This window comes from Knufia obscura (genome assembly GCF_036327395.1).
Source record: "Knufia obscura strain CCFEE 5817 isolate CBS 148926 chromosome Unknown scaffold_9, whole genome shotgun sequence".
Taxonomy (NCBI): Eukaryota; Fungi; Ascomycota; class Eurotiomycetes; order Chaetothyriales; family Trichomeriaceae; genus Knufia; species Knufia obscura.
Window position 1 is genome coordinate 646,912 of NW_027042695.1, and position 25,358 is coordinate 672,269.

At 51.4% G+C, this 25,358-nt stretch overlaps 9 protein-coding genes across 9 annotated transcripts; 4 read left to right on the forward strand and 5 right to left on the reverse strand.

Annotated features, from left to right (window-relative positions):
- Positions 1 to 2,324: 2,324 nt before the first annotated feature.
- On the reverse strand, positions 2,325 to 3,972 carry RAD52 (DNA repair protein rad52; the record flags this gene model as incomplete). The annotated part of the gene is made up of 2 exons (XM_064875974.1): positions 2,325 to 3,918; positions 3,965 to 3,972. The coding sequence occupies 2 exons, from the start codon at positions 3,970 to 3,972 to the stop codon at positions 2,325 to 2,327; spliced, it is 1,602 nt and encodes a 533-aa protein (XP_064728238.1).
- Positions 3,973 to 4,389: 417 nt separating this feature from the next.
- PMZ80_007568 (uncharacterized protein) lies at positions 4,390 to 5,146 on the reverse strand (the record flags this gene model as incomplete). Its single annotated transcript, XM_064875975.1, has 3 exons — positions 4,390 to 4,568; positions 4,627 to 4,918; positions 4,970 to 5,146. 3 exons carry the CDS (start codon positions 5,144 to 5,146, stop codon positions 4,390 to 4,392), a joined length of 648 nt encoding a protein of 215 aa, XP_064728239.1.
- A 393-nt stretch (positions 5,147 to 5,539) lies between these two features.
- PMZ80_007569 (uncharacterized protein) lies at positions 5,540 to 6,536 on the forward strand (the record flags this gene model as incomplete). The annotated part of the gene is made up of 2 exons (XM_064875976.1): positions 5,540 to 5,743; positions 5,862 to 6,536. 2 exons carry the CDS (start codon positions 5,540 to 5,542, stop codon positions 6,534 to 6,536), a joined length of 879 nt encoding a protein of 292 aa, XP_064728240.1.
- Positions 6,537 to 7,659: 1,123 nt separating this feature from the next.
- PMZ80_007570 (uncharacterized protein) lies at positions 7,660 to 9,096 on the reverse strand (the record flags this gene model as incomplete). Its single annotated transcript, XM_064875977.1, has 1 exon — positions 7,660 to 9,096. The coding sequence occupies one exon, from the start codon at positions 9,094 to 9,096 to the stop codon at positions 7,660 to 7,662; it is 1,437 nt and encodes a 478-aa protein (XP_064728241.1).
- Positions 9,097 to 12,151: 3,055 nt separating this feature from the next.
- PMZ80_007571 (uncharacterized protein) lies at positions 12,152 to 13,349 on the forward strand (the record flags this gene model as incomplete). The annotated part of the gene is made up of 2 exons (XM_064875978.1): positions 12,152 to 13,185; positions 13,238 to 13,349. 2 exons carry the CDS (start codon positions 12,152 to 12,154, stop codon positions 13,347 to 13,349), a joined length of 1,146 nt encoding a protein of 381 aa, XP_064728242.1.
- Positions 13,350 to 15,132: 1,783 nt separating this feature from the next.
- Positions 15,133 to 15,912, forward strand: PMZ80_007572 (uncharacterized protein; the record flags this gene model as incomplete). Its single annotated transcript, XM_064875979.1, has 1 exon — positions 15,133 to 15,912. One exon carries the CDS (start codon positions 15,133 to 15,135, stop codon positions 15,910 to 15,912), a length of 780 nt encoding a protein of 259 aa, XP_064728243.1.
- A 2,160-nt stretch (positions 15,913 to 18,072) lies between these two features.
- PMZ80_007573 (uncharacterized protein) lies at positions 18,073 to 18,528 on the forward strand (the record flags this gene model as incomplete). Its single annotated transcript, XM_064875980.1, has 1 exon — positions 18,073 to 18,528. One exon carries the CDS (start codon positions 18,073 to 18,075, stop codon positions 18,526 to 18,528), a length of 456 nt encoding a protein of 151 aa, XP_064728244.1.
- Positions 18,529 to 20,353: 1,825 nt separating this feature from the next.
- PMZ80_007574 (uncharacterized protein) lies at positions 20,354 to 22,132 on the reverse strand (the record flags this gene model as incomplete). Its single annotated transcript, XM_064875981.1, has 2 exons — positions 20,354 to 22,053; positions 22,108 to 22,132. 2 exons carry the CDS (start codon positions 22,130 to 22,132, stop codon positions 20,354 to 20,356), a joined length of 1,725 nt encoding a protein of 574 aa, XP_064728245.1.
- Positions 22,133 to 23,027: 895 nt separating this feature from the next.
- Positions 23,028 to 24,937, reverse strand: PMZ80_007575 (uncharacterized protein; the record flags this gene model as incomplete). Its single annotated transcript, XM_064875982.1, has 2 exons — positions 23,028 to 24,847; positions 24,889 to 24,937. 2 exons carry the CDS (start codon positions 24,935 to 24,937, stop codon positions 23,028 to 23,030), a joined length of 1,869 nt encoding a protein of 622 aa, XP_064728246.1.
- Positions 24,938 to 25,358: the final 421 nt, after the last annotated feature.

Sequence of the window (25,358 nt, forward strand, 5' to 3'; positions counted from 1 at the left end):
CTCACGACATCGAAAGCGACAATGGAGTACAATGAGGCTGTGCCAGCGTTTGATTTGCCGCCAACCTCTTTCATTCATGTCGACACCGAACTCTGCTTCCAACGGTGCACGGTTCCTACCGGTCTGTGAGGCACGAGCCCGAAGATTGGCATGATCGCGAGCTGATTTGTGAGCACCCGTGGAAGGGGCAGTGCTCAAAGTCGGATCATTATCTAGGGCCGTGATACTTCTATCTGGTGCCACTCTCTCCGCCTGAAGAGGGCGCAGCACTTACATGAGTAGAGACTTCCGCATCTTTTTCGCCATTGTGCATGTCGATAGGTTATCGCCTGCCAGCGAAGAGGCTAATGTGGATTGAAATGAGGAAACAATGATCAGAATCAGGACGACGACAACAAGGTGCATGGGCACGAAACGTAGAAATTCGATGCGAGCAAGTAGTAGGGTTACGGCGGAAGAGGCAGTGTCAAGGCTCACTGGCATCGAAGCACTCGCGGAGACTGACCGCTGCGGAGGAGAGATTCATCACAGATTCAATCTGCTCACTTCGTGGCTGAGCTTCCAACGACTATGAAGGCCACCATTGCTTTGTCTGGCACGACGGCAGTACAACCAGCCTGTGCGAGACTGGCCTAGCTAACCTTCATTTGCCGTTCTCCAACAACATCCGCGGTCGCATAAGCTCTCTCGTGAGCACGAGCTAAGGTCAGTTCCGTACCACAACCGCTTCAGGCACTCGCACTTGAAGAACGCCAGCTCAAATATGCCAAAGTGCATGTTCACAACAAGCAGCACTCTCCGGGGAATGCTTACACCATAAGAGTGGACATGCAGGTCTAAGTGAAAACACCGTATCAAACACAGGAGACCGCGCCCCTATTCACATCACACACACGCATCTTCGATGCTGAAAATATAGCAAATGTGACAAGCACTCTCTAGCGACCGTCGCCGAAAAGGTTGTGATCGTGCGGGATACTCGTTCCCCCAAGCGCCCACCTACTAAAAGAACAGCTTCCATCATGGATCATCGCGCCTCAGCATCGCTCTATGCACTTCATCTCAAACACTCAGTTAAACAACCGTAGCCTACCGGAAAACGCGCAGGTCTCGAACACCATCCCCATACTTCCCCTACTCGGCTTCGGTCCGAACCCGAAACACGATCCATCGCGATGCGCCCTCAACCATTGCGAGACTCGCAATATAATGTCCGACGAGTAGATCTCGCTTACCGAACCCTTTAGCAGACCTACAGGCCTCCATCTGTGGGTCGATCAACTTGACAGCATGGTATCCAACGCCATCCCATATGCATCACCTCAGGAGCAAGCAAACTATTTGTTGTGCTCCTTCTCTTTCCAAGCGAGGCAGATCAACAGGTGTCGCGATATGGCCACGTTGAGTCGCCCCTTAGCCTCGGTCGGGGGATAAGGTAGGATGGGAGTATTTCGCCTGACTGAATGTTTCGACCCGCTTGCATCTTGGCCTGGCCTGATCCTTCCCTGCCTCTGCAAAATTAAAACGTGAATGACCTGAACCACCACCACGAGCTCACATGCTCACGTCGAAGAAACTTGACTTCGCAGTTGGCGCCGCAGTATCTGGACTTGTATCACCACTGCACAACTAGTTGGCCATCACCCTACTCACCAGCCAGTCAGCCCTACATCATTGTTCATTCCAATGCAGGTGGCGCTGCTCGGCAGTATGCGAGACGCAATGATAGGAAGATTCAGCAGCCCCAACCCAACTCAGAGTCGAGCCTGGCTGTCGTGTAACTACTCCTGCTGACTAGTCACTAGTCTCATTTATCTCAGAGGTTGCGAGACGCGAGCGCATTCCCGTCGCCTGCTACTTAGTAGAGGCGGAAGGAGAGCTACACATGTAGTCTCAATATCATACGATAGTGGTCATCATGCCGGTCGGTAGGCAGCCATACTCAGGATGCAGAAAAACGTCTTTTCCTTTGCTTTTGCCGAGCTGTTTCTCGTGTAATATCGCTTCGCAAACATGAAGCAAGAAATGGGATGCGCGCATAATCCACGTCCGAGGTGAACTGAGGAATCACGGCAATCTATCGCGTTGCTTGGACATATCAGGGAAGAAGGCTGGAAGGACTGACAACGCGCATCTCAAGAGCAGGATATGAATATTTGTATTTTCCGAATCATCAGATTCATTCCATCCACGGCCACCGCGGCCTTGCCACATGCCTATCCCACCTCGCGCCTCTGTGCTGTCAATACAGATAAGGTAATGGAATGCTCAAATCGTGAAATCGTCAGATATGTCTGTCCTGCCTCGTCGATGGTCTTCCGTGCTCATCCCGGCATGGTGTTCTCATTGCTCCCACTTAATCCAGGCCCAATCCTCTGCCTCTTCGGATCACCACCCTCCGCGCCATTGGCGTACTGCACATTGCTCAGGTCGCCCAGCGGTGCCCTTTTCGCGGCAGTGAGAACCCTCTCACCACTGTTCGGCGCAGCAGGACTGTTCGCATTACCTGCACCGCCGATGGGTCCATGCCTCGTTGGCGGTCGATACGCACTTGTCATCCCCCCTGCCGGTCTCGGGCTCATGGCCGCACCACCAGGACCAGGCATGCGTCTGCCGGGACCTTGCTCAGCCATAGCCTTCGTCATCGGTCCACTCGCCTTCACTGGCACACCCTCGCTTTCTTCTCTCGGCGGAGGAATAGGCTCAGGCTTGAGCGTGTTCCTATTCAACGCCAGACTCTTACTGTGATCAACCCCACTCGTCTTGCGTATCGATGGACTTTCAGCATGTGGATTGAACTTCGGCGCGATCACAGCGCCAGTGGGATTGTTGTTGCCATCGAGTTTGTCGGCTGCTTTTGCTGAGAAAAAGCCTACCTGCTGAGGCCCTGGAGGCGCCTGTGGCAGACCGAAATGCTGCGATGCTACGCCGGGCGAGGACGAGCGGGATTGCGGCTGGTTGCTGCTCCCGTCTTGGACACTGCTTGTGGTATTAGCAGGACCGTTCCGGAGGTGTGGTGGCTGTCGATTACCGTTTTGGTTTTGATGCTGGTTGAACTGTTGTTGGTCAGGCCGGTACTGCGGTGGCTTGCTAGGCGTCATCTGGTGATGTGGCGGTAACCTGTTCCCTGGTTGTTGTGGTCCTCCTCTTTGCTGTATGGCGCTGTCTGGTGGAAGCATGACTTCATCTGGATTACCCAGATCTCCAAAATCTGCATCGTCGAACTCGTTGGTATCGAATGACTCTTCTGGTATCAGACTCGGTGGTTGCTGCTGCTGCTGTTGTGGGGGCAAGTTGCTCATGGGCTTCTTTTCTGGCTCTTCTTCCTTCTTTGGGACCCAATCCTGATGGCGGTATAGATCGTTGACGTCCCATTTCCCTGCTCCAGCTTTGATTTTCGATACTTTCGTGATGTATTCTTTGTCGTATATACAGTTTCCCAGCACATTGCCGAAGTTCCTCAAAGCTCTTTTCAGGGCGTCTGTTGTGCCCTCTTTCTTTGCCTTCTCAAATGCGGCTATCTTGCTCTTGCAGTTCTCGATGCCGCCATAGCCTGTATCTTCGTGGTATGTGCCATCCTTGAGCGTGATTCGCACAACTACCGAGAGCCCAATAGAAATGGTGCCTTTCGTTGGGTTCTCATCCACAAAATCGATCTGAATGTTCTGTATTGAACTGCTCCAGCCATTAAACCCAAAGACCTCGTTGGCGAGGTTAATGGCCTTCTCCGCGGAGAGATATGCTACTCTTGAGTTCCCTGGTCCGGCTCTGGTCGATATGTACTCAGGCCCAAGACGTTGATTCAGTCGGCTCGATAACGTGGCAATCTCCTGAGCAGTGTAAATACTGATCTGTGGTTTCTGCTCTTCGAACGGGTTCTGCGTCGCGCTGCCGTTGGGCTTATGTTGGTCACCAGGTCTGTCATGTGTCAGTGTTATGTTCCAGGAACCATCGCAGTACTCACGCTGGCATTGTCTACCATTTCCAGGATTGTTTACGTTTTGTTGGAGTGTATGCGAGCTTATCTATCTGAACGTGATGTACCGCCTTCATATGACGCGCCCCCATCGAGCAGGCACGCGTCAGCACGTGATTGCAAGTAGTGGAAGGCAGCACAGGCAGAGCTTAGGCCTGGGTCACGTGGATTTCGTGTGGATTGCGCTTTCGGTAACTGCGGTTCCGCCCTAGCCGATCACTACGCGTCTTGGTCCTGAACGCTTGTTCTCAGCTCCGACCATTGACATGATGCAGAGGATTATCATGGTATCATTGAACCTGTCTAACTACGTGATCGTGACATCGAGCAAACCCTCACCTGTTCATCTAATCATGCGTTGCTGCTAGCTATCCCCAGATCGATTCCTTTGTGGAGATATCAACCAACGTCCTCTAGCCAAGTATCTCATGTACTACTGTCGTTCCCCGCTCCATCTCCTTCTTCTGCTTGTCGACGAGCAATCCCTTCTCCAGCATCTTCCGGCGTACGTGGAGGCAGGTCGCTGGGCAAGGGTAGCATCTCGGCACTCCTTTCATCTGATGAATAGCCGCGTGGACCATATTCGAGGAGGCTTCTGCAATTAGTAGTGATTCAGCAATAGCAGCAGCAAGAACATGAGAATGGCTTACGCGGAGTTTCAGCAATTTTAGCTGCAGACCCTATAGTGAGGGCATCGGACCGGGTTGCGGTCTCAGTCGGAGGCGGTCGCTCGGAGGCGGCGATGTCGTCGTCGTTGTCGTTGCTCGATTTGTTCACGAACGGTAACTGATTCTCGAGTCCTTGGTATGCCTCTTTCTGTTTGTCCAGCCACATTGTATGCCCCAACGTGCCAGCGGCAATCATCTCGTCGAGACGGGAGATGATTGCCCGGCCTTTCTCGAGCTCAACCTGGGGCTCATCTGAGGCGAAAGCATAGAAGTACTAAGCATATCCAGTCAGCGGAATCGAGTCATGCTTTTGAGCACAACTTACATGACATGGGATGCGATAGGCGTATGGGAGTCGAGGATCTTGCAATAAGCTGAGACAAAGGTCGACATAATCGTTGGTGTCTGTCTTCTCGAACAGACGACAGACCTCATCGAAGCGCGCCTTGAACATGATCGAGTGGTTCTGCGACTGGGTGTCGCTGTCCTCAAGTTCTGACATGATTTGAGACGAGAACAGTTAAGGTCAGGTAGGTAATGCCGTGGCAAGGTCGAACAGGACGTTGGTACAAGATAGAGTCAGGAAGAGGGCTTAGGGCTGCGATGCATTCGGGTCGCGGATGGGAGTCAAGGTAAGCACACGCAACGAGTTATTCGCCACATCTTTCTTCATCTTCACCCTGCTCATTCACTCTAAGTCCCCCTAGTAGGCATAACTCAGCCTTCCCACAAATTTACGCCGACAAGGCCAGCCTGGTATCGTGGTGACACATCGTTCTCAACTCAATATACAATCTTTGAAGCCACGATGCCTTTAATTCAAATCAACGCCTGACCACCCACTTCTGCCAGTAAGAGTTCATTTGCATTATTCACTACAATCAACCATATCAGTATGGCCTTTCGAGAAGGTGCGCAGGTGTCGAAGAAGTATGAACGCGAGCAATCCAGCAGCATTGTCTCCATCGATTCAGAAGCTCCTATCTGGCCACAATTGCGGAAACGAGCTGCTAAGAAGGCGAGGAAGCAGGAGGATGTCGGACAGAGCGAGGCAGACGATAGCAGCGCATCGCATGTTCCTAAGACCGCCGACAAGCGAGTCTGGAACTCCGCCACCTTGAAAACACTAACATATTCTTTAGACTTAGCCAGGGGAAGCTAGCCCTGGAGCTTGCCAGACGAGCTGCTGTTGAATCTGGTCGAGCCGCACAGGCTAGAAATTTTACCAAGAACGATCTCGCGGAAGGCCGAACTCGAATCCCCTTGTGGACCTGAGCAACACGCGGAACTTCAAAGTGATCATTGGCGACTCCATCATCGTCAACGATGTCAAGCCATCTAAGCCTGCGCTCGAATATCTCGATAAAATGCTTGCGGGAGCAGCTGTGTACGGCAGAAGCCTGTCGATCAAGGACCGGACCGGCTTTCGAGATGAAAGTTGGAGGATTTTCATCGTCGATGAAGCCAACGCCAGAAATAATGCTAAGAACAAAGGCTACTCCTTCGAAATCACCATATCATCGGCGGGAGGCATAGATACCGAATCCAAGGCTCGAAAGGTCGCTGAACAGTTCTGTCGAATATGGGAAAGACTCCCGTATTCGTGGCCTGCGGGTACGCAACGACGGCCCTACGTTGAACACGTAGCGCGAGCACTACCAGACTACAAAGTACAATTGACAAATGTTCAGTCATATCCACGAACAGGAGGTGGTACTGCCCTCAGGGTAACATATCAGCTCATCAGCCCGACCGACGGGACAAGAAAGGAAAGAAGATGTTGGATCACGCCAAGCTCGCTAGACACGAAAATCACTATACCGGATGTCACCCAGAACGTCGACGTTGCACAGAGGTCAATATTTCTACCCGTAAGATCACCAAAGACTTGAGTCCCACCGAGCAGAGCATATGAGCACGGATGGAAAGTGGCTCGATATATGAACTACAAGATGAAGGAGTATATGGGCACAGAGGCAGAGGCAGATGCTGCCATTGCCGTCCTGACGCTCGTTTCAAAGAGGGTGACACCTCAGCCAAGAAGAAGCGTGAGCCCTCTGGCGGCAAGCCTCTCTAGAGGCTCAAGGGACATAGTTTCGAGCTGTGCTAAAGTTACCAAATGAGGGCCGTGTGAGGGGAGTCCCAGCTAGGTCAAAGGGTGGGCTGACAAGAAAACGCACAGGTCATGAACCGGGCAGGAACAAATGCGCACAGTTCAGAACGTGTAGTGAACTGGTGACCGAGGGTATCTTAGATCTATGCGCAAGAGCTCGCGTGGTCATAATATCTACTAGTCTAGGGAAACGTGCTTTCAAGGGTTAATGTAAGATTGCCCGATGAGCGAACCGAGTCGTATCGTACCCTAGGCTCCTTCCGAGAAAACAGAGCCGAATGTATCCTCGACACGGGTACTAGATTTCTATCTTAGATAGTGTCCGAACATATTGGTTGTTAGAACCACGAATAGAAAATCTCTGGCTGCGTATAAATCCAATGATCTCGCGTAGCAAAGTGTACTGGTAGCCATACATATTTATATGCTCGGAACTAACCTATTAGCAATTTAGCAGAAATTGAAACCGCCGAACGACGAAACTGTTTGAATATACCACAGAGTGACATGCTTTCGGCGAAGTTTCCCAATAGAACTTTGCTCGTTAATTTGACACTTGGCTTGTGGATTATGAGGCAAGGTCTCGCATGTACTGTAGGAATGCAGATTGCTCTTTTCATTCCATCACGGCACTGAAAACCAATCGTGCTTGTCAGAGTTGTACATAGGTAGAAACAACGGAAATCGTGGACACTTGCACGGTCAAAGATGGTAGGCAGTAGTAAAAAGTATCAGTTCACAGTCACGCGAACCGAACAAAGGTAGTATAAGGGATATCTTTCATTATCATTATGAGTAGTTTCTGATCTAATGTCATGTAACATGACTAGTCATCAGTGACATCCTGTCATCAAATCGGGTATACAGCTGCTATGATACATCGTGATTGAGGTCAACAACATTTAGCCGGCCATGTACAGACCGAGCGCAACAATGTGCGGGTTCAACATGGATGTGTTGAAGGGTGTGACATACAAGTCAAGGTCGGTCAGCATGACTGCCATGGTGCCGTTGATGATACCATTGTCACCGTAGACGTAACCCAGAGGCTGGTATGAGTAACCAGTGTTGTTACCGGTGACAGTCAATGGGGTGTAAGTCAAGTTGAGCTGTTGAGACCAGCCAACGAACTTAGGTGCGCCAGCTGTGGTGGCGGTAACGTAGGAGTTGTTTGGTCCAACAGCCTGACCTGGAGCCTCCCACTCGAAGAGAACCTTTCGGCCAGGGAATGTAAGGGGCTCAGACTTGTTGTGAGCGATGGCTGGGTCGCAGCCGTATCCGGTGACGTTCAAGTTTTGGCAGCTGCCTTCCGTAAGATTTGAGACTGACGGGTCGACAATACGGGGTCCGACCTGCTCACTTCCATCCTGAGCTGTGTCATTGGGCGAATATCGGTTGACGTTCGGGTTGTTCAGAATCCTGAGGGTAGGGAAGTTTTGCCACGCGAGACGAGTCTCATTCTGCGGGCAGTAGGAGATGTAAGGAGCCAACATGGTCCATGCCCACGATTGTGGCCAGCCATTCTCGAAGTGAACATTCATTGGGGTAAGACCTGTCATCTGTCTGAAGATCATCTGTTGACGAGCCTCGGTGGCGATTGACTGAGCCAGCAATTGGCCAACTTCTCGTGAATCGAGGTGGTTGATGAAACCCCAAACACCGGACTCGCCGAAGCGGGTGACTCGCTGCATGAAGTCGACCCATTCGCGGACTGTGGTGTATGGGTAGTTGTAGTAGCACTGAGCTGGAGCTCGTTCGCCCAACATGTTGGTCAACAGAGTAGAGTGGCCAGTCTCCTGGTCAGCCATAAACTCGATCAGAGAGCGAGCCTCCGGACCAAGTCCAGCTTCGGTGAACTCTTCATCTGTGAATCGTGCCAAACCATCATGGAAAAGGTCGAGTTCGATCCATTCTTGGTAGAGACCAAGAGCAATACTCTCGAAGTCGAAGTCGCTCTCAACCATATATCTCGGCAGGGTCCCATTTGTCCCTAGGCCGCCTGCCGGCATATATGGCGCAGGCATAGGGTTAAGTGGTACACCTTGTGAGTTGTAGTAGGTGGCGGTTGGGTTCGGAGGTAGGGCTGGGATGGAAGCAGCAAGCGTAGCAGGCGCATTGGCAGCGCCTACCGTTGTAGGTGTGCCAGTGTATTCTCCATGGAATGTTGCGCTTGTGTAGCCGCTGACATACACCTGCTCACGGTAGCCAGTTGTGGCGGGCTGTACCGACGCGGAGATCTGGGAATCAGTGCCCGGGACGAATGATTCCTGTGGAACGGGCGCTGGGGCGGCAGCGGCGAGCGCGCCAAAGAGGAGAACAGCAGATGGTCGTGTGTACATTTTGACTTGATGGTACTATTGCTGAACCTGGAGTTGACAGGATGGAAGCACGAATTTCGTCGGAGAAGAGCTCTTGCCCAGTTATAGCTTTTCTCATGCGCCAACGCCTCCGAGCTGTATTCCATCATAAGTGCTCAGAGTGACATAGCTTACCCACTTTGCACGGCAGATAGCCAAGGACTTTGCGGGCAAGAACTCCGTCAAGAAGCTGGGATCTGGAGGATACTTCCCGGTGAGCACAACTTGGACGAATGGCACACAACGGATGAGGCATCCGGGAGCATTTTGCAGCTCTAAAGCTATTAGCGATGTGCAAGGTACGAGAATCGCGAACTGAGCTCCGTCGTCGGAACCATCTATGGCGATCTGGTGGATCCATCGCCAGCAGGAAAATCTGAGTGGTGATGTTGCTGCTGAAAGTCGATCGAACGGAAAGCTGGAAATGCCGAAGGTGACGTATTTTGCCAGCTATGGTGGGGCTCTTGTGAGATGAGGCCGGGGTAGCTGATTTGCAGTGCATGACGCTTGCATTTTGACTTCGTTGCCTCCTACTCGTACACTTCCGCATGCCAAATACTCGAAACTCTCGCCTCCAGCTGGAGCTGTACTATTTTGCTGATTATTGATGCCAGTCTGGCGAGCTTTATAGTGTAGTGAAGATTTACCGATTGCGTATTGTAGGGAAGTGCTGTAGAGTCAAGCTCTGTGCATCGGGTAGAAGAGCGCTGTAGGTACGGTACAATGGTCGTTATCCAGCACTACCAGATCAGCCCTTGAGAGCGAAACTTTGTACTCTAGCCTCACAGAGGACGACGTCGGAGGCAACAAGAATGCCTGAGAAGCTTGCAACTCCATCGATGGTGGCAAGCCTTATCCTGTGCCTAGGTTCGCGCCGTCGCAGCAAGGTGACCGTTAACAAGCACGAATTTGGCAGGTAGAGCGACCTCATTGATCGAGCGGCCCGAGTTGGTGGTCGTCAATCTGTTTTGACTTCAACTACAGCACTACCACCAACGGCCATGCATATGGTCTGCAGTGGCGCTCTATCCCAAAGGGTAGCATCTGCATAAGCTATGATAAGTTCGGAATTTGTTATGGGCGATTCATTTTGTGCACATCCCATGCGCCGTCGGATACCATAATCTCCTACGAGGTCGACCGGCGCTGCGAAGGTCTAAGACATTTGATGTGTGGGCTACTACGAAAGCAATTGAGATCATCGTGAATACGGCTTTGTAGCCGTGGGACAGGCGAGTAGTGGTTCAATCTGGTCGGCTGTTGTTCTTGGCATTATCTTGAAGGTCGAGTCTGACATGGCAGTTCAAGGTTATTCAGTCTATTTCAAATGCTTCTTGCTGCTCAGAAACAAGTTTGCGTGACCACGTTGCTATCTCATCCTTACTCATATACACAACATCCTTAGCATGAATATGGCAAAGGTTATCTGTCAACGCCAGCTGGGTTGGAAAACAGCACTGTCCAAGAGTCTGACCATGATGGCATCGTGGGCAGTAGTATTTAGTGGTATGATGTGACAGTCGTTGTGCCGCAGCCTGTGCTACATGAGTAGAGCCTCTCCTACTTGTTGAAGTTTAGCAATGCAAGACCGAGTGAACAGCATACCCTAGTACGAGCATCTTGCGCGTTCGCACCGTACGTGAGGTAATCACCTTGTGCCAAAACTCCATTCAGTAGTCTGGCAAGCACTATACTCGAGTTTTCCGGCGCTCTTTCCTCAGCTGTAGACGCTCCCGGCTCAGCTTTGTTGCGAGCATGATGATACAGTTCTTCGTCTGCATTTATTCGATGTCGTTCGAGTTCGCACTAGAACAGGCCAGCATCCCATAACGGAACCATCAATTCGGGGGCAGGAAGAAGTTGCGATGGGAACGACCACGATTTGGACAATTCATCTCTTCTATTGGCAGTGAGCTTGCAGAAGTATCGTTGAATTGTGCCTGTAATGAGCAGAGTCGCTTGACGGGCGGACGAGCGCTCGACACCACCACGAATGAGGCAACCAGAAGGAATCATGCCATGGACATGTTTGGGCCACCAACTGTGTAGGTAGCCACCAAGTGAAGGGCAGAAGGCAGTTGAGCTGATAGATTTGGCCCAAATTCAAGCCGAAGCAATTTACCTAGCAGTCACGACTAGGGTTGGATGACAGGCACTTTTATCCCAGATATTTCTACCCCGCGCGCTCGACTCATATCGGCGTGTATAAAACTAGGTACCATCAACACCATTCGCGTCTTTGCAGCTAGCATCAATTTGACCGTTGCCATCGATACGTGCGGTCTGACTGGGAACGTTCGTGGTACGGGGTATAACTACTGTGTACGTTCTTGATGAGCTTCATGATTCAGACAGAATATGGGCTTTGTCCTTCTGAGGAGGACATATTCGCGGAGTCTGGACCACAGTGCAGGTGGATTTGGTTGATTTCGATCAGCAGCTGTCTTACTCCTTGCTGACATCGGCAAGCTCAAATTCGCGATGGATGCAGACTCGCTTAAGACCTTAACATGAAGCGATCCTTCTTTCGAGATGCTGCACGGATAAACGGCCAATCAAAGGGCACCAAAGAATAGCTTTCCCCTTTCCACCGGCGCCTGGAACCCACCTCTGACCACGTTCCAAAGATCCTGCATCCTTCTTTGAGAGTTTGGCACTCTAGCTTGTGCCTTGGAGCCGATTCCCGTTTGATAGTTGCTTTTGATTGGGTGTACCCCTGAGCTGTCTCGCCTCGACCCACCTCTCCTTTTCCATTTCGGGTTCCAAGACGCAGGATGCAATTTCACGAAGAGGTACCGCTCTGCTTGAGGCGTCAACGGTCCATAGCTGAGCAGTCATGAGTCCCATACAAGTACTCGTCTGTTGCCCTCGTAGGTTCTTGCTTGCTTTCTCTCCGCCGCTTTCGCCAGACGCAATACTACACAATCTTTGACTTCGGTCGTCCACTCTTTCGAGTCCAGCTCAAGACAGTCATTCTTTACACCTTACGATAATTCGTCCTAGCCCCGTGCTTTTTTTCAACAGTCAATAATTCAAAATGCGTTACGCCATTGTCGCCGCCGGCCTCGTTGCCGCTGCTCAAGCTACCACCCACACCATGACCGAGGTTGCCGAAGTCACCATCACCTCCTGCGCACCTACCCACACCAACTGCCCATACAAGACTGGTCACAACGAGTGGGAGGAATGGTCCCAGACCAGCTCGCCAACCGACCCAGCCAGCACCTGGGCACCATGGAGCTCTGGCATGTCCTCAAGCAGCAGTGTTTCGAGCACCAAGGCAAGCTCCAGCAGCAGTGTCTCGAGCACTAAGGCCAGCTACAGCTCCTACTCTTCTGCCACTGGCACTTGGTCTGCATGGGACCCAAGCAAGTCAACTTCCTCCAGCGCCTCCGCCAGCTCCAGCGGCACCTGGGCTCCAATGGACCCGAAGTCTTCTTCCAGCGTCTCCGCCAGCTCGAGCGGTACATGGGCCCCATGGGACCCTAAGTCTACCTCGTCCAGCTCAAGCGGATCTGCCACCGGCACGTGGTCTGCCTGGGACCCGAGCAAGACGTCAAGCTCCAGCTCAAGTGAAACCTGGGCACCATGGAGCTCTGGTATGTCAAGCAGCAGCGTCTCGAGCACCAAGGCAAGCTCTAGCTCGGTCTCTTCTGCCACTGGCACCTGGTCTGCATGGGAGGGCAGCTCTACTGGCGTCTCTAGCTCCACTGCCCCAGCTTGCCCTCAATACACCGCAACTGCTCCTCCAGCTTGGTTCTCTCAGCTCCCAACCTCTGTCCTGAGCTCATTGGCTGCTCAGTGGACCGGTGCCCCACCAGCTGACTGGTGCTACTACTCGTACAGCGCGTCCAGCGTTATCACTCAGACCAAGACTGGTGTTGCTGCCTCGACCCCAGTCGCTGCATCTGACGCTGCTTCTACATGGGCTGCCTGGTCCGCTGGTGCTCCAGGTGCCCCTGCTGCCTCTGGTGCTGCTGCTGCTTCCGGTGCCGCTGGTGCCCCTGCTGCTTCTGGTGCCGCTGGTGCTTCTGGTGCCAACGGCGCTCCCGCCACCCCAGTCGCTGGAATGTAAGTTTATTTCCGTCTCACTTTGCATGTATCTATGCTAACAAAATCATAGCTCTGCCACTGGTACCGGCGCCATTGCCAAGTACACTGGTGCTGCTAACGCCAACGCTGCCTCCTTCGTCCTTGCAGGTGCCGCCGCTGTTGCCGCCATTATCATCGCATAGACAACTTACATTTCTCAATCTTCGTCACAGCTGGTTTCGAAGCTTTGACTAGCCATTGAGAGGTCCTGGTCAAAACAGCACGGCTGTATAAACACGATGCAAACACGTTTGGATGGACGGTCAGGATTAATGTGATGGCTGTAAATAGCTTCGAAGTCTTCAAACGCAATAATGTTATTGATTCTTGAAAATTTTGGGCACACTGTCGCTACATTTTCATGGTTTTCATGCGCAGCTGTCTGTTGTTCGTTCTTGACTGCAGTAATTCCAGCACCAATCTCCACGAATACTAACGTTTTTTTATGCCTAACGGGCCACCCACGGCAAAATTTTGTTCTAGAAGTGCAGTTTAATCAGAATGATTTCTGGATCTGAGTCCGAGTTTCGTCTGTTTTTAACGATGTTCAGAATAACGCTTGCGCTTAACCACTACCACGAATAATCGTGTAGACGTTATACGAGGAAATTCGCCTATCGATTCTCTACCTCAGCATACCAAGCATGATGAGAGAATAATCTAAAAGTGTTCCATGTGAGCTGCATTTCGAAGGCATCTTTCGCGGTTTCGTGGCCCGTTAGGCATAAAAAAACGTTAAGGGAACTGTGAATGTCGCTATGCGACAGGAAGGTTAGTCACTGCACTTGTCCCAAGTGAGCGCAACACGACTCCTAGGAAGATAGCAAGGGCCTCAGAACGCGTCTTGCGCGGGCCTTTACAGCGCAGCGGCTTTCGGCCCACAAGCACCGCTAGTGTCTGCGAAGACAGATCTGAAGCAGTCAGCACCGTCGTAGTCGTAGCCAAAAATATGCTAGTACTGTGGTAGAATGAGATGGTGCAGCCTACTTTGGGCTATGCCACATGCGATCACTAAAGACGGCCTTCAGGCTTCCGTAATACTGTAATAATGAGGCAGACAAGGGTCCGTTGCCGTCCTTACTTTCCACAAGTTCATTTCGCCCCGATCCTTCTCAACCCTCTTGCAATTACTCGTCGAGCATCTACTTTATGCATGCACATCTAACGAGCATTGTTGCACTCTGCGGTTGGGTAAAGCATGACTGCTCCGTTCATGCTGACGCATGGATCGGCGAGAGAGTGTCCTGATAATACCTTACTGCAACGGCAAGCAAAGCTACAAGTAAACAAATCTCGCGACACCGTTGTATAATCGCCAACGATACATGATATCGTTTTTGGCTCGGCAACAACGACACCTCTCCACACAGTCATCACCTGCCTTGATCCGGTATGTTTCGAAAAGTCACCATCATCCAAGCATTGCACTCTTGCTTACATTTACACAAATTGGAAAGGCCTTACTTTACTTTATTTGTGATTTACGCCTGTAAGCACGGGCCTTATCAGACTGCCCAGGCGCCATGCCTTTCTCAAGTCCCCGGTGCTCTGCAGCTTAGCCTGACCATTCCGCCCCCAAACCAATATGCTCCCGCTTCCTGCGTTGTGCATAGGCGCAAGCTAGTCCACACACCGGGTTGATGGCTTTCTACCGAAGAGCAGTCCAATCTCGCGATCAAGAATGGCACTCCTCTACGTTACATGCCTGTCATGGCTTCTCATGGGATGCCCAGCTCGTGGTGGTGGAAACGCCGATTTCCTTACTGTTGCCCCCGCCATAATTGGCGGAGGAACAACTTGAGGCCTTAAGACCACACCAGGTCCAGCTCACAGCCACTTTCCTTGTATGCGCATACGACACCGCCGGATCGGGTCTGTACTTTTGGTATATCCAGCTCACAGAGACTTGTTCGACCTTGCATCGCTATGCCTAACAATCGTCTATCTGTTCTATTCGATCGAAAACCACGACACAGCAAATCGACATCAAACTTGCCGTCAGAGAGAATCCCCGAATACCAACCTGCCCAACCAGAATGGCAGCAGCCAAGGAGGTCTCAGTCGCGACAGACTTTGTCTGTGATGCAGGAATACAACTTCATTAAACCGCTTCCTCCTCCACCTCCCCTACCGACTCATACATCAAATCAAACACGGCGACCGATCGGTCAACACCAGCATAGGTCCAGTACCACGCCAGTGTTATACCCACCCGACGAACTGTTCTTGAAGATGATTCGACGAAGATCAGCTAGTGCACGACTCGAGGAAATGAGGATACAACAAGAGCAGAAGAACGACCCAGTGCTGGCTAGGAGCCTAGCAATAGCGTCTGCTGTGCCGCCGATGTATCTTGACGCACCACCCGAATACACGTCTCCTGAATCCGAGTTTCAGCCACATGAAGTTAACACCGCGCCTCGTGCTCCCTGGATTACGCAGACTGGCCCATCGCCTCGCCACACCGGGTCACGTGGTACGATATCGAAGTTCAGAGAGGACGAATTATTCCTAGACAATGATCTAAAGCTCCAGATAGACGAGACAATGGCGCAGTACATGTCAGTCTCGGTCACACAACCTACACCAGTAGCGTCGCCGCCTGATATGTCGGATATCGTGTCGCCTATGAACGACATTGACCACATTTACCTTGGAAGGAGGAAGCAGAAGAAGAGGGAGCAGCGACGGAGTGTTTATGGTTGATCCATCTGTTCAAACGGTTAATCTGAAGCTCTGATGGAATGAGAACAGCATTTGAGCGGCAACATTGTCGATATGTCGATCTCAAGATCAGCATCGCAATATTTAGGGCTGAGGTCAACGAGACCTTCAGACTCTTGATTCCAACCTGTCTCTGCCTAGCACCGATAGCCCATGGGATGCAGCGGCACAACTTCATCTTGTCGCTCATATGCCCCAGTCTGGGCAGCGCTCTTTACGTAATTACGCTATGCTAGCCGACGGCCGGTGAGGACCTCTCTAGGCGCAGATGGGGAGCACGTCTGTGCATCAATGCACGAAGCCCGGGAGGGAGGGCACGAGGACGAAGGCGACTCAGTAATGGAGGTATTGGGCCGTAATATTTCTCCAGTGGCCGCAATCCACGTTCTTGCTGCCAAGTGTTAGATACAGTAGGAGACCTGCAACACGATAATCCTTGAAGCTCTGAATAAAATTCAACGATTTGCGTCTCTCACGATCTAGCAAGTATCGAAAGCATCGAATACAACCTACATCCAAGACTTAGCTGCGGCATGTGGAGCACGGATCGGGCTGATATCTCACACGGAGATGTTGCCGCCTGGTGAAGTGCCGATATTGTCTCTACTGTACTCTACTTAGACCTGCTAAAATCTTACGTGCCAAAGGTGCTCTTGAAGTTGAAACGAGTGCCAAGAACCCCCGGAAACTCGAAACATGGTCCGAAGCCCCAAAATATAGCCCGAGAGCCAAGTTTTGGTTACGGTAGCACCTACAGTAGCTTAAGGATTCAGGAGCCTTGACTCTATACAACTAATCACGAGCCTCGCATTCCGTTTCACGGTCGGAGATAATACGGCCAACCACTATTCGACCCATCTGAGTCTGCTTCTGCTTCTTGCTGAGTTTAGAATAATCGTTTCGGCACTCTTCTCATCGATTTCCCTACTAGTACACGCTTGTCAGCTATGCGCTGATAAGGTCTTGTGACGGGCACACTGCTGCCGTCACAGTCAACTGCAAATAGTGTGACACATGATCCTGCGAGCGTGGTGCTTCTGGCGCAAAGGCTGCAGATTCTGAAGAAGTAAGCTAAACACTGGCTCTTTGAAAAAATGATTGCAGGTGTGGACCGCGGACCTAAGTCTGGCTCACAAGTTTTCGTGTTGGAACGTATTGAATGCATCACCGAAGCCAATGAGGTTGGCTCCGAGCTTCCTGCGATCGACTAGTATCCGACAACGAGGTCCCCCAAGGTCATCCCATTTCCGACTTAACGTGGCAGTCAAAGAACATGTTCAGTCACGCTGGGACCGCTATGCGGTACAGCTCACGAAGCGCAGCATTTGGTGAGGATTGTGCCCGTACAGGCAGGCACGAACGTCCTTTCACCTGCCCACACATAAACCGTCACAGATACACTGACTGCGGACCGAGCGACGATGCCGACTCCGATCTCTCAGCACAGGCATAGCACTCTCTTGCGGCTTCATTCAAGACCCAGCTTTTCGGATGCCTTCTGCGGCCACCAGAGCAGACTTTGTACCGAGTTATTCTACTCGATGGGTGACTCGAGCAAAAGACCGACAAGCTCCATACGTCAGAACTGAACGAGTCGGAAAAATGAGGCGCGATGAAGGTCTCATACGTTTGCAGTCTAGCATCCGAGCAATCTGACGGCTGTAGTCACGCACAGAACCGCCTGTGACGACAGGGTAAGAAGCTTTCAAAGGCGGTTCGAGGAGGTCCTAAGGCATATATCATATATTTGCTGGAATTCGAATTCGGCGTTTTTGGAGGATGTCGTGGAGACAGAGTGTAAGATGAGGATCAAGGGACTCAAGGAGATGAGAGGTGAACAGCTAAGAATGAAGAGACCAGTAAGTGATGGGCAACATTGAGAGGCGAGAGGTACGTTGTTGATGTTTTGACTAGCGTGGTGGAGGTTCAGCAATCTTCACTTCACTTCAGTGACCATTAATATGTGCTGTCATTGCCACGGCAGGCATCGCATTTCCCTCCGCAAACTCCCCTTTCTTCACAACCAACACAAAACCTGCTGTCTTTGCATGACCAGATCGCGGTATCAACAATAGCATGGTAAGCGCTCCGCCGTGCCTCGCCTGACAGTGTGCTAACATGCACAGCACCAATCACAACACGATGGCAAAGATCCAAGACCTCCCACCTGAACTCATCCGCATCATCCTCTCGAACGTCGCTATCATGCACCAGTCCAAATACACAGGAGTGTTCACAGTCCAAGAATACTTCGAGGCGTATATCTCTCGTCCAAGTACAAAGTACAACGCTGTAACCAGGAACGCCAAAAGTCTCTGGCTCGATCTCACCTTCTTCAACATCGTTGGGGTGTGCAAATACTGGCGGAACGTGGCACTGGATATGATGGTGGGAAATCGACCTGTGGGGTATACAGATGGTGAGTGGGAGCGCCTGGTCGATAGCAAGACTAAGCAGCTAGCGAAATTGGGGCTAGAGTGTCGCATGGCGAAGGCTGACTGGGCGAAGAAGTGGGAGCAACAGCCGTGGACGCCGACTAATGACTGGACTGTCGTGACTCGACCCTACCTTGATTGGCGATGGCAACATCGACATTAGGGAAGCACCCACACGAATTGGGATCTACGCCGGAGTGCACGGTAAAAACACGTCGCATGGGAAGTGGGTTTACGATGATTAGAGCTTATCCGAAGGTGATTGGGCGGTGAGATTTTGCGTTGGGTGGGTACACTGAAGGGATGTGTGAGAGCATGAGGAGTGTTGGGTGGCCGGAATATGTTCCTGTGCAGAGCATAACGGAGAAGAGGGTCTGTGACAGTTCAACAACAAAGCATGGCGCTGTATCTGTGGTTGACACTCGTGAGTACATGATCTCGCGGCGCCGAAGGCTGCATGTACTTAATCCAGTCACTCGAAAACCCGGCGCACGTAACATGCGTTTGATATTGATGTCACTGTGTTGATTAAGATACATTTGGCGCCTGCCTGACTTGGAGGTCCTCTGATATCGTCAATTGTCTCGTCTTGCCTTTGTTCATAAGCATTGGGTTCATTTGCAGGCCCGATCCGACAGCCACGAACGATCTACGCCAGTCAACTTGATAAGGCCGTTGCTTATCAACTTCGGTGACGCGGAAGGGAAGTAGCGAAAGCAAACTGGAGGTCCTAGCTCACCGAGTACTCAGCTGTATCGCCTGCGGTTTCAATCGTCAAAATGGCAACCATCACGTCCCTCCCGCCAGAGATCCTGCGCATAATCTTTTGTACCTCAACGATGCCGGTATGGAAGGCGCCACCTTCTCAGCGATATTCAGCTTTTACCTGTCCCATCGAGCAGGCGCGATGTTCACCATTGAGACTGACGGGCCACTATACGAGCTGTCCATGTTGGAAGCGATACGGGTGTGTCGAACCTGGCGAGAGGTTGGAATCGAAGTTATTCTGGGACAACGCAGAAGGACTGCCTCGGGCGATGCTGCAAATGAGGAGCTGGTGGCTGCTTTTGAGTGCTTCGAGGAGGAATTTCGAAAGATTCTGCGCGATCGAGAAGGACTACATCAGCAATGAGTGTTCAACAAGTCCTTTCAGAAATAGACGGCAGATCAGATGGCCGGCGGTGACAAGACTCATATGATGGTCCATATGCTCTACCTTAAAGTTTTCGTATTGTGTTCAAGACACAATCCCGTGCCTGAGACCCTTTCAACGACTGAAATGCGTTTTGGTACAGCTACACAAAGCTCAAATGTATACGAGCATCGTTCAGCAAGAGCATTTTAAGCTTCGCACATAAGGTAATGAGGCACTTTCGCTGAAAGATCAGGATTGCTCCAAACACCACCATTTCAATCTGTTACGACGTGGAGCACTTCGGGCATGAGAGCGTCTTGGAGCTTCTGCAACTTCCACCGCGGCCATCCGAGCTCCTCTGTGGAAGTTTCGAGAGGCGGCATCGTGCATGGGAAAGGATGTGATGAATACCAAGAGATAAAACAAAAGAGATTGTGGTCAGCCGCCTTGAGACGTCGAAAACGCCGCGGAAAGCGCGTGGCACGAATTTACGTGATGACCGTGCCTTTCTCTAGAGCTTAGCCAGCTCGCCAGGTTACTTCAGCATCATCATCACCTCCACGAGACCATACAAGAAGGTCATCATGCTTCGCTTACTTGCAAATCAACATGATGCGTTATTGGCTGCTTGCGCGCTGCTCTTCGAGAATGCGCATTCCACGTTACACCGACAGCGGTTCGCAAGCTGCTTGGCGATGATCCTATTCCCGACGTGTCCCATAGCAAACAGAGTACACTGATCCCTTGCTGAGTAGGAATCCAACATGTGACTTCCCAATGTCGTGTCACGCGAGCTCATGTTCGCGCTGGATGTTCAGTACCATCTCCAGGCCACTATGGCGAGGATCTATCCCTACACTGGTGCTCGATGACTGTTGCCATCAGCAAGGAACCTCAGCTGACCAGAACTGATGCTCAGCGTCCTGATGCCGAGATCTCGTTTGAGCTGGACGAGCTGCTGGTCGTTCATGACATGTAGGCCTTCGCTTGACCAGTGCGAGAGGTCGGTGTCAGGACCTAAACCCCATTGCTGTGCCAACTTCCGAGACCCGTGCCAGACCTCACCGCTCAGAGTAGTGATGTCCGTGAGATCAGGTGCGAAAGGTGGAGTATCAGGATTGAGGACTCGGTCTTCAACCGCAATACGATCGAACAATGCCTTCTCTTCGACGCACGCCTCGTGATCGAGGTCCCAAGCATAGTAGAACTCTTTGGCGGCCCCAATCTTGAGTGCAAGCGAAATCTGCGCCCTTGGCTCTGCGTAGTGCGACGCGTCCGGCAAATCTATCTTTCCGTATGCAACGTTCTCATCGTCCATGATGTAGAGTGATAACCAGTAGTCAACGTAGCCTTGATGCCTGTGAATGTGCATACGTTGCTTAGCAGATATGCCTGGCCATGTACGCGCCTTCTCAACGACGGCTGAATACTTTTGCAAGTCGTGGAGAGCTTCTGAGGGAAAATGTTCATCCTTCAACTGTGCTTTGAGCTTCCTATGATACACTTCCGCCAGTTGGATCTTGACCTGAGAGTCCAGGTTGGAGATGCTGTTGGCAGTCGCCGAGCCGGGGTGCCAGCCTTGCGAGCCAATTTGGATCGCGTGCAGCGCTGTCAGCTGCGATGCCCTGTAGTATCTAACATACCACACCAGCGCATCATCAAGTTGATCTCTCTGCAAGTGGCCGTCGCCTTCCTCTTTGAGACCAAATAAGAGCTCATACCAGTCCTCTGGTCTCAACATCGGCTTGGACATGTTATTCGCGATGATCCTAAGGACATCCACATCCATGAGCTCGGTGAACCGCGCCCTGTTGGCGCCTCGGACCATAGGTAGGAAGAGGAGAAAGTCGGGGAGCAGTTTGGGGATATCGGCGCGATGGTCGCGATGAAGATCCAAAGATATGTCAAAGGGGGTAAAGCCCTGGCTCGACAATCTTGAACAGACACCACCCCATAAGTATTTGTTGTATGCAAAGATGACACGAAAGATTCGTTTTGCTCGAGGCATCTTCTTCCGACCACAGCCGTAACCAAGCCGCATAGTTAGTGTGGTGTGTTTCCTGATCACTTCGGCTCTGATCGCGGCCGAGAAGCGCTCGGCAGGAAAATGAAAAGGGTTCTCTTTTTGAGTTGGATGCTCTTCGTCTGAGTAAGGATGCACGAAGCGTGCAAATTGGATCCATCGGTTCTGCTTCAGAAAGACATCCAGAGCTTCGCATCGCACCTGTCTGTTGAAGAAAAAGATGCTCAAGTCGAACTGGGGATCCCCGGTCTCCGTGAGACGAAGATCGTGCTGGTCGAGCTTAAGAATAATCGCGTAGATCTTGATCCTGATTTCGGCTGGTAACCAGAAGAAAGGAGGGCCAGATCTTTGTTGGACGGCCCCCGCCCGAAGCCTGAGCTTCGGCTGCCTGGGTCGAAGAGATGAATCTCCTTCGCCATGTTGCTCTGCCTTTGGCTCCATGTGCTCTTCTTCATAAGCCTGACTGCCCTGGAGATGCATTTTCTCCAATGAGTTCACGATCCCTGGATCAGTGCTGCCATCATTACTAGCTGCCAGATGTGTCAATAGGTCTTAATCCCTTGGTCCTGGTGACAGCGACGAACCTTCTACTTGTGCACTATCAGACATGGCAGTTCCCACTTAGGCTCTGGCACGATCGTTGTAGTGAGTAAAGTTGGCAGGACGAAAGGAAACAAAAAGTAGACGACACCAGGTCCCTTACCAAGACGTTGCTGAATACATTTGTGCGCATGTTCGGACAATCGATGGCACACGCAACCAAACAGCAATTGCTTGCCTTTGCGTGAACGCCTTCATGATGAGCACCCTGTGCACGACTCTCAGCGCTCATACATATGCCTGTTATTTCGATATGAATCAGTAGGATCTCGTATGTTGTGATTCGTCTCCGAGGTACGACATGAGAGTCTTTGAAGCAGTCCAAAACCACGATCGAGCTTCTTTTGTTGTTAGAACTGAAGACTTACGTGTTACGCCACACTCGGCATCTGCTCTTTTTGCTGGCGAGACCCTAAAGTCTCAGAGATTACATCCAGGTGCGGGTGGTCGGCTGTCATCCTCTCGTTTGCTCTTGGACAGCTCTCGCAAACATGGTGTACATAAAGTGGCGTACAGACCATTAGGCGCCGAAAGGTGCTTTTCTGTGTTTTGGGATGAAGCGACACAGCAAGCCGACCGAGTACAATCACGCGGAATGCACACAATGAAGGCGCTGAGTGAAGCCATTAATTTAGAGGACGAACGAGGATGATGAAGTGGCTCAAAGAAATGCTCATTAGCTGCTGAGGCGGTTCGGCCCCCATAAAACCGAGGGCTTGGCAGTTTGTGGGCAGCCGCGGCCTCCGCCGCCGTCTGAAATGGCTACAAAGGTCAGAGACAATCGATTCATATGCTACTCAGGACAAGAGAGAGGAGATGCGTCTATAACTGACTCCAGCAGACGCCAAATCTACCTAAGGATCGAGCGCGCTACGGCTGCATTGCCCATGACCATTTCTGACGTTCACACAAGAAACCTCACTCGTCCCCTATCTCCAACCACTGCAGCAATGCCGAGCTGCGTCTTCAACTGCCCGAGATCATCGGCACCCCTAACACGCAGATCACTCGCAAAGTATGGAATCATGTTGGAGGTCGCATTCAAGCCCCATCTCGACAGCAGCTCAGGATCCCCAACCCAATCTTCACGTGCCGGAACTGGGATTGTAGTGAGTGTTGGAACCAAGCTTCCTGGCACAGCTCCGGACTCTGTGTCCCACTCTTCAAGTTCGTCAAACATGACTTTCGCATCTGCCATCGCGGTGTTGTCGAGACTCCAAGCGAGATATAGGCCTCGAGCTGCTTCTTGTACATGTTGCTTGTACAGCCGGACTTGCGTGTCCGTCCAAAACGGATTATTAGGCTCCGGACGCTGACCTCTTCCTACAAGCTTCGCGGCGTAGTAGGAGCGATGGCCTTGATGGTAGTGGTAGCGCATACGCTGCTCTTTAGACATGCCAGCAAACACGTTGATGCCATTGACGAACATTTTGTAAGCAAGAATCTCGTTCAAGACAAGACCAACTTCTGCAATACGGTCCTTGATATGTTTCCGGTAGATGTCCGCTTTGGCAAGTTCAGCGTCCAACACTAGTGATGAGAAGCTGTTATATGCTGGAGAGTTATGCCAGCCATAAGCAGTAGCGTTAGTTAGCCGCGATTCTTGCCGAGCCCAAGCTACTGCAACACTGTGACAGTCACTCCATATCTCTGCAATTGCCGTACGTCCCTCTTGTAGTTGTAGTTCGAGTTCTTCCTGCATGCCTACTAGCATGTCGTGCCATTCTTCGGGTCGCTGCATCCACCTTGTCATGTTTCGGCTCAAAGTGCTTAGTGCTGGTGTGCCCATCATGCCAGCGAAGGATACGTTTCTAGCATATCGCACCATGCCTAGGGGAAACAGCCAGTCCTGCATTAAGTCGAGGTATCTGCCCCTATGGCTGTGCTCGATGGTGAAGGAATAGCCCTGGAAGATGTCGACGTTCCATGACAGGAGCTTACAAAGGAGAAGCCATGACGACTTCGTGTACACGAACACCTGGTTGAAATGTAGGTCGCCTGCATTTGGCGGCAGGCTCCGACCAGAGTCATGCCCGATTTCAACCTTCATGGTGCATGCAGAAGCGAGTCTCGTCTGATACTCTTGCGCGACTGCGTTATCTAGGATTTCCGGTGGTAGATGAAAGTTCAGGTTTCGAAGAGAATCGTCAGAGACTGATTGCGGAGGAGCATATACCACGAGCTGGTACAATTTTTTCTCGCGACGAAGGAAATCCGTAAACTCTTCCCAGACTGGGTAGATGTGGTGAAGGCTCTCATCCAATTTCTGCACAGACTCAAAATCGAGTGTTTTGCCATCGCCAGCAAAGGTTGCTAACATTTGCTGCCTGAGCTCTGCTGGTAACTCCTGCAGAGGTGCCAGTGGTGCGGCTGTTGAAGCTGGTACTTCCGGAGGAGGCGCTGATGATGTTTGTGTAGGTGTGCTTGACTCTTCAACACTTGCTACACCTTGGGTTGAAGCAGTAGTAATAGCAGGGGTCGGTGCATAAACATTGTCGCTGACCGTATCGACAGGACTGTTTGCTTTTGATCGACTGCTGTGCTGTCGACTATTCTGTCTCGACAGAATGTGGCTGTCGTCATTAGCACCGTCCGCCTTTGATGTAGCCAGGGTGTCTCGGTGAGTAAGTCCGGATGTCTGCGCTGTACTGGGAATTTCTCGAGCCGTTTGTGCGTCTACAACAGGATTCGTTGTATTGCTAGCAACTTCAGTACCTTCAGGCACTTATCAGCATTTTTAGGCTTGACTGACACAGACCACGTACCTCCCAGATCTTGAGCCGCTGGACTTCCTCCAATACTCTTATGCGCCATGATGATGGTGGTGCAAAGATTTAGAAAGTAGAAATCGTTGGGTTGGCTTCAAATACCCTCATTGCCAAAGCCATGCAAACCTATAATTGCATGTACTTTGTCGCAAACCAACAAGCAAATACGGTCCCACATCCCATTCAGGTACTTGTTCGGTATTGGCAAAGCTTGTCGCTAGCCAGCGACACCTGCTATCTTTTTCCGCCTGACGAGCGAGCACATGGACATGACATGGAGGTAGCGACCCTGCTCCTCAATTGTGTCGTCCGTCGTATAAGCATGAAGGGCAGCGGAAGGAACAGAGCCATGGTCGTTCCAATAGCTAAAGTAAATCAGCAGACTTACCAGCTCCTCCTCATGCGTGCAACTGCAGTAGGCAAACAATCCACTGTTCTTGTCATCGCGCCCGGTAGCAAGCATTGCC